A 7,484-nucleotide genomic window follows, 5' to 3' on the forward strand; every position below is an offset into this window, starting at 1 on the left:
AAGAGATTTTTAGACAATTTCACAATCCCGCGGCCAAATAAAATAGAATTCAGTAGCTCAGTTTGCTGTGTTTAATTCAAAATGATTATGTGATATTTGACATGCAAATTAAAAGAGTGTTGGTTTGAAATATACATTCAGAAAAGAACAATTACTGCGTAATTTATGTATGTTAAATAAATATAAGATTATCATAGACAAGCATTTTGTTTAAATTACTCGAGAAACATTATTTGCAATTAACAGTTGTGCATTATAAACACGCTTCTTTCGTAAGTGTGGAGACATGTTTTGTTTTCTACGTCAATAACTTGTTTCAGGTCGTTTCTAATTGGAAAAAGAATACCAGTATTCTATTTCTCTTCTCTGTAATTTAAAATCTACATTAAAATGCCGTATAATTATAATGTTGTGTTTGGTGATAAAAACGTTCAAGTACCGGCACATTTAAATTTTGGGCAATTCATGTTGGAGCATATCCGACAGTGGAATGACCAAATTGCAATAGTGAGTATCTAAAAGCTTCCTTAAATTAAATATTAGTATTTTTCTTATTGCTTCATGCGATTATTTTTCTTAGATTAGCTGAGCAAACTCGCCTATTTAGCAAGAGACGACACTCATGAACAATACAAACAACTAACAGTGTGTTTTCTTCAGGAAAATGCTGATACAGGTGAAAAACTATCGTACAAAGAAATCGCACAGTATGTTGTGAACCTTTCCGCGTCTTTGACGAGCCTTGGGGTCGGAAGAGGTGATACTGTGGCACTCGGGTCGAAAAAACACAATGAATTTGTTCCGACTTTGCTTGCAATTGTATTGACTGGAGCCACCTATACACCTTACGATTTGAAAGTTGGAAAAGGTAAATTCAAGACTAGACAGTTACATAATGAAATAGTATTTCGAGAATAATTTATCATGGGCTGAGGAAATCACTATTATGCATCAGCATTAAGCATCATTCTTCACCTTTTAATCCGTAATTTTTACTAGTGTCGATGACGGTCGAGCACGGCCCACTCAACGGTCGCCCATGAGCGTAATCAATACCAGGGGTACAGCTAAAACGCAACCTGCTGCTTAAGGCTCGCTAAGCACGTCTTTTGAAAAAGAACAAGTAATCGCACCACACCATCTCAGCTAATTGTAGATGAGCGTTTCCCAAGTTTACGCCATAGTTGATGCTGAGCCAAATATCTTACTATAGTCTATACAATAATTAAGATTTCAACCTTATGTATGAAAGAGGACGACGGCAATCAGTTTGCTATATCTGTGGGCTTCGGTACTTGCTTACAATCAAACGGGTCGTGAGTTCGTCTATCCATCTGCACTGATAAAATTTAATCAAGTATTGAACTAGCGAATACGCCAGAACACCATCCAAGTTGGTACATCACACACAGTATTCTTAGGACTCACGATGGGAATCAAGGGCAGTGTTAAGCAGATAAATGATGGGATGAAGTGGTAGTAGGTGTGAGCAGAATACCATAATGTTTTGATTGATAGTTGGAAAGACTATTATCAAGCAGAAATCGTCTAGTCGTATATTTGTATTTTCTACCAGTGTCGCCAGGAAATAATTACATCACTATCATCTTAGTTATTCTGGATTGTTAGCACTGGGGCTATAAAGGGGAATTAATAGAATTTCATAGCTCTTCCATATTTTATGGTGTTCTGGGTAAAATTATAAGTCCTTAAAAATCAGTAATTCATAAAGGATAGAATTAATGCTATTTTTATGGAGGAACTCAAATTAAAGTTCTATTTCGCTCACTCTTTTCTCAGCTTTTACCTATTAATTAAACTCCACCATAATAAAAAATAATTGCTACATCTATCCATTAACAAACGCGTAATTATATTTTCAAGTAACAAAAACACTTTCACTAATCCTTACAAATTTCTTGCAGCCTCGTTAAAACACAAACTAAGCGTAGTGAAACCTAAATATTTTATTTATTCAAATAAGTTTTGGTTGACATACAGCGACGTCTTAAAAAGTTTTGACTGCATACAAACGTACTTCACTCTGGAAGACAACAGCGAGGGTGTGGTTTCAATAAAAAGTTTAGCTTCCAAATATGTCGATGTGGATCTGTTTGAACCGACGCCGGTTCAAGGACAAATAGATACAGCAGCTGTATTATATTCATCAGGCACTACTGGTATGCCGAAAGGAGTTCAATTAAGTCACATGAATTGTATACTAAGCAGTCTACCTTCTAAGTAAGTAATATTTGCAATAATTATATCGTATTGTGTGCTATTTGTGTCAGCCATGTGGGGGGGGGGGGTTGCCATAATCGCCACGCTTGGCATGCGGGTTGACGATCGCAGTGTGCTGTTGTGATACTCGGAAAACGCTGCTACCCATTCTCTGGATAATCCCAATAATCACTCACAATGGGCCTTATGAGAAAGCTCAAGGTCCCCCAAAGAGCAATGGAGAGGACTATGCTCGGAGTTTCCCTTTGAGAACAAATCAGAAATGAGGAGATTCGCAGGAAAACCATGGTAACCGACATAGCCCAAAGGATTGCGAAATTGAAGTGGCAGTGGGCAGGACACATTGTTCGCAGAACGGATGGCCGTTGGGGCCAGAAAGTTCTTGAGTGGCGACCGCGTACTGGAAGACGTAGCGTCGGTAGGCCTCCCACAAGATGGGCCGACGATCTATTGAGGTTCGCGGGGATCCGCTGGATGCAGGCAGCGCAGGACGGTCTTTGTGGTGAGGCTTGGGGAGGCCTATGTCCAGCAGTGTACGTCCATGGGTTGATAAGAAGATTGTGTGCTAGCAAACAGGTGGATCGATGACTTAGTGCGCACGGCGAGAAGTCGTTGGATGCGGAAGGCGGAGGACTGCGTTATATGGAAGGCATTGGAGAAGGTCTATGTCCAGCAGTGGGCAGATAAAGGCTAATGATGATGATGACGATGATGAAGCATTTTTTCCCTACATAAAATGTTTGGCCTCGACGACTTCTTTCTGCATTCTCTATTTGCAACAATGCTCGCTTGTAACTATTTACAATGCACATATTCAGTTTCAGCTACGAATCTCTGCAGACTGTTTTCGTTTTTGGTGAATGGTATCATAATTACGATACATTTATGACGTATAAATTTTTAACGAAGGGGAAGAAAATTGTTTACGTGGATAATCCGACCCCAGCTGCAATGCTTAAAACAATTGAACTTATGAAGGTAAGATAAAAATGTTTCTTCATTAAACTATTTCACATTAAAACAATCAATCGAAAAAATATTATTATATCTGGAATATTTATTATTGTAGGTTAACATTGGATTTCTCGTGCCATCTTTTGTCCATTATATTTCGAAAAATGATGAAGTAAAAAATCACAATTTAGATTCTCTGAAAATAATTTATTCACGCGCAAGCCCTCTTCATATTAAGACCATGGAAAAAGTGAAAGAAAGGTGAGAATTAACTTAATTTATTTAGTTTCCAATAAAGTAATTATTGTAATATAGATATTAAATTAAAAATACATTATTATAGTTAGCGTAGAGACCCTAAAGTTTGAATAAATATACTATTTTACTTAATTTCGATATTTTAGATTACCGAAAGTAAATTATATAATTCAAGGATATGGGATGACAGAAGCTGGAGAATTAAGTTCAGAGTGCTGGGGCGATAAAGGAACTAAACTTGGGAGCGTTGGCAAGGCTACACCTGGCATTATACTAAAAGTAATAAAGTTTTTTTTTTTTTTGTTCAGGAGGAAATCGCCGGACACCCACCCTCCACTGGGGATGGAGGGCGGGGCATGTCGGAGTCGAACCGACTAAAACCTCCTGTCGCTCAACAACCCGCGTCCGATCCTCGCATGAGACAGAACCCATGAAAAGGCAAAGGGGGGAAAGTGAAGCGTTTAGTGCGAAGCACATCTCTCTCATCACCCTCCCCCTCGGCGGCGATCGTCGGCGCCACGACCACCAGCCCTCTCGGTCGGCAGGCTGTCCGAAGCCCGCCTAGATGGCGCCGGTTTGAATGGGTTATCCTACGAAATACCCCGCTGGGTCAGAACCAGCGTGGGTCGAGGATAGCCAGCCTTCCATCACCCGGATGCTCTTGCGTAAAACGCGTGCAGAGCAGCTTGCACGTCGTCTTCTTCGGCCCCCTTCGCCGGTCCCCAGGCCGACATGTGAGGGAGACCCGAAACACTTAGAGGGCCAGGGCAAAAAAAAGTAATAAAGCTTAACTATTCAAAAAGTATTTGTGCTTATGGTCATTACTGGTGGTAGGACCTCTTGTGAGTCCGCGCGGGTAGGTACCACCACCCTGCCTATTTCTGTCGTGAAGCAGTAATGTGCGTTTCGGTTTGAAGGGTGGGGCAGCCGTTGTAACTATACTTGAGACCTTAGAACTTATATCTCAAGGCGGGTGGCGCATTTACGTCGTAGATGTCTATGGGCTCCAGTAACCACTTAACACCAGGCGGGCTGTGAGCTCGTCCACCAATCTGAGCAATATAAAAAAAAGTTTCCAGATACATCAAAATTACTGTCGGCCATGATCATGCCGGCGCGTCTTCAGAGACATATATTGTACTATGTATTTTTCACTATAGCTTCAACTAAAAACTATGTATAAAAGAGCGACGCGAAGCAAACACTTGGATTGAATAATTTTAAATCTCCTAAATTGCAACTTATGACTTATATTTCGAAACCAGACGAGTATACGACGCATCTAATGGAGAGTGGCCACCCCTGTTCATGGTCATCAATATATATATATATATATATATTTTTATTTTATTGCTTCGATGTGTGGACGAGCTCACAGCCCACCTGATGTTAAGTGGTTACTGGAGCCCATAGACATCTACAACGTAAATGCGCCACACACCTTGAATATAGTTCTAAGGTATCAGTATAGTCACAACGGCTGCCCCACCCTTCAAACCGAAACGCATTACTGCTTCACGGCAGAAATAGGCGGGGCGGTGGTACCTACCCGTGCGGACTCACAAGAGGTCCTACCACCAGTAAGGCGGGGCGGTGGTACCTATATTGTTACGGGCATAGGCATGCTGCTGGTTACTCTTGCGGAATACTCTTTTAAAACCTCTTTTATGTAACGGGCCTGTAGAACTTGTGAAGGCGAGTTCATTCCAGAGAGAAACAATAATTGATGAATAATTAAATGAGCGCAGAGGTTTTTCAAAAATAATGAAAATGAAGTAACGTATGATAAGCTCATGGAATGACAAAATGGCCATATCGGAATCACCTATCAAAAATCTGTACTTATTCAACCTTTAATATACGTAAACCTAATCCTAATAGTAATCCTAATATAAGGTATAAAATACAAAGAGAACCAAAGTTTCATCTGTAGACGCAGAGATTCTAAACAATTCGAAAGATTAGGATTATCGACAATCCGAACGCATCGAGTATCGATCCGAATCCAATCCGAACTCAATTATTGTAATCACATTGTAGGTACCATTACAAACCCGTGTTACGTATATTTTGAGAAATATTTTATTACCTTGAATGCGTTCGATCAGTCCTTGCGATATTTTATGTTAAGTCTTAGCTACATTCACAGCCACTTCGTGATATTGATATAGTATCTGAAATAGAATATTTTATTCTAAGGTTGTAGATCCCGAAACCCGTCAAGTACTGGGCGCAAATCGACGTGGCGAAATTTGCCTTAAAGGACCTGTTTTTATGAAGGGTTACATAGGAGTAGACCCTTCAATTTACCTAGACGAGGAAGGTTTCTTCAAAACGGGGGACTTAGGTTATTACGACGAAGACAAATACTTTTACATTGTCGATAGATTAAAGGAAATTATTTCACATCAAGGAGACCAGGTAGGTCAATCCAGTACTTTCGCCATTTTTAGCAATCTTTCACTAAGTTGGTCTATCTATGTAACGAAATTTGTGACGTTAGATTGACTTAAAATTTTGCACACGTGTCAAAGTCCGATGAAAAACAATAATTTTATTACTTTGATTATTTTAACTTTTATGTCGGTTCCTTATCTTTATCGCGTGTCTTTTTTATTTTTAGATTTTCTTTTTTCATTGTGATTAATTTGTACCTTTTACTTAATAAACTTACTAAAACTAATCATTTTAATTATCAATGGCAATTGGTCAATACTTAGATCATGGTATATAATCTAAGGGTCAATATATCTGAAAACCATAATTAAGAGTATAGCTATCGGGATACTGATTTGTCATAACATAATTCTAAGTAAGATTCAGAATTTAAAACTGGTATTTAAAACAAGTTGCTTTCTCGATTCTTTTTTTTAATCTTATTGCTTTATAGGTTCCACCCACGGAACTAGAGACTGTCCTGTTACTCCATCCTGCAGTGAAAGAGGCGGGTGTAGTCGGAAAACCTCATCCAGAGTACGATGAACTGCCAACAGCCTTTATAGTAAAGCACCCAGGATTTCATGTTACCGAACAGGAGTTAATTGATTTTGTGGTTGCAGAAGTACGTACATATTATATTTATGTATTCTAAGTTTTGCCCGCGACTTCGTCCGCGTGGAATAGTTACTTTGGGACTAGATTTGAAAATATTTTTGAATAAAACAATGTTAAGGAACTATTTAAGGTACCCAAAATCACGCTTTTTATCCAACTTCAAAAGAGGAGGTTACCAATTCGACCACAATTTTTTATCTATGTATGTTCACCGATTTCTTAAGAATGCTTGAACCGGTTTTGATAATTCTTATTCCTATTTTTTGTCCGAAAGAATAGACTTCCCGAATGGCCGTGAAATAATCAGTATCAAACAAACACTTCAGCTTTATAATATTAGTATAGATAATTTGCCTTTTTCAGGTTCCACCATATATGAAATTGAAGGGTGGTATTCGATTTATAAATGAATTACCAAGAAACCCTAGAGGCAAAATACTAAGAAGAACTCTTCGCGATATGCTTTTGAAAGAGCAATAAAAATAGATATTTAACTGTTATTCAGTAAATAAGTCCTTTAAATTTTTACTTATCGTATTTACATATAATATTGGTATATACAACACATACTTCTATATAGTGTGCACCTCTATATTTACCCCATTAATTAAATATCTTAATTTTTTTTCTATCTTGAAAGAAATTGATTCAATAAAGTTTTGTTTATTAATTCGACAAATTGTTTTCATTCTATTAACATACTTTAAAAGGTACGATGGAAATTTTAGTGATTAGCCTAAACTATTGCCTACACAATAAAGCACAAACAAGAAAAAGGAACATTCGAGAACAAAGCCATTTGCATTGAGGCTTTCTACAAAAATGAAACTCTTTTACCATTTAAATTGACTGGTTCCACCTCGGGGTAATTTAGCTTGTAGATTCTTCCCCGGAATGGTCTCTGTGGGCTGTAATAGCTTTCTTTAAAGAAAATCGAGTTAAGCAGGCGTGATTGACTTAATTGTGGAAAAGCCTGC

The 7,484-nt window shown here is 38.3% G+C and overlaps 1 protein-coding gene across 1 annotated transcript; it reads left to right on the forward strand.

The window, feature by feature from the left end:
• The first annotated feature begins 215 nt into the window (after positions 1-215).
• Positions 216-7,186, forward strand: LOC114239838 (luciferin 4-monooxygenase). Its single transcript, XM_089728273.1, has 9 exons — positions 216-507; positions 661-868; positions 1,926-2,241; positions 3,060-3,219; positions 3,311-3,456; positions 3,600-3,732; positions 5,653-5,874; positions 6,344-6,514; positions 6,871-7,186. Exons 1-9 carry the CDS (start codon positions 391-393, stop codon positions 6,985-6,987), a joined length of 1,590 nt encoding a protein of 529 aa, XP_089584399.1. The 5' UTR covers positions 216-390; the 3' UTR covers positions 6,988-7,186.
• The last annotated feature ends 298 nt before the right edge of the window (positions 7,187-7,484 follow it).

This window comes from Bombyx mandarina, chromosome 06 (genome assembly GCF_030267445.1).
Source record: "Bombyx mandarina strain Sakado chromosome 06, ASM3026744v2".
Classification (NCBI taxonomy): Eukaryota; Metazoa; Arthropoda; class Insecta; order Lepidoptera; family Bombycidae; genus Bombyx; species Bombyx mandarina.

Coding starts and splice junctions, on each gene's coding strand:
- LOC114239838 (XM_089728273.1), top strand. CDS start 391: ATGCCGTATAATTATAATGTTGTGTTTGGTGATAAAAACGTTCAAGTA. Junction 508..660: donor GGAATGACCAAATTGCAATA/GTGAGTATCTAA, acceptor TGTTTTCTTCAG/GAAAATGCTGATACAGGTGA. Junction 2,242..3,059: donor CTAAGCAGTCTACCTTCTAA/GTAAGTAATATT, acceptor GCACATATTCAG/TTTCAGCTACGAATCTCTGC.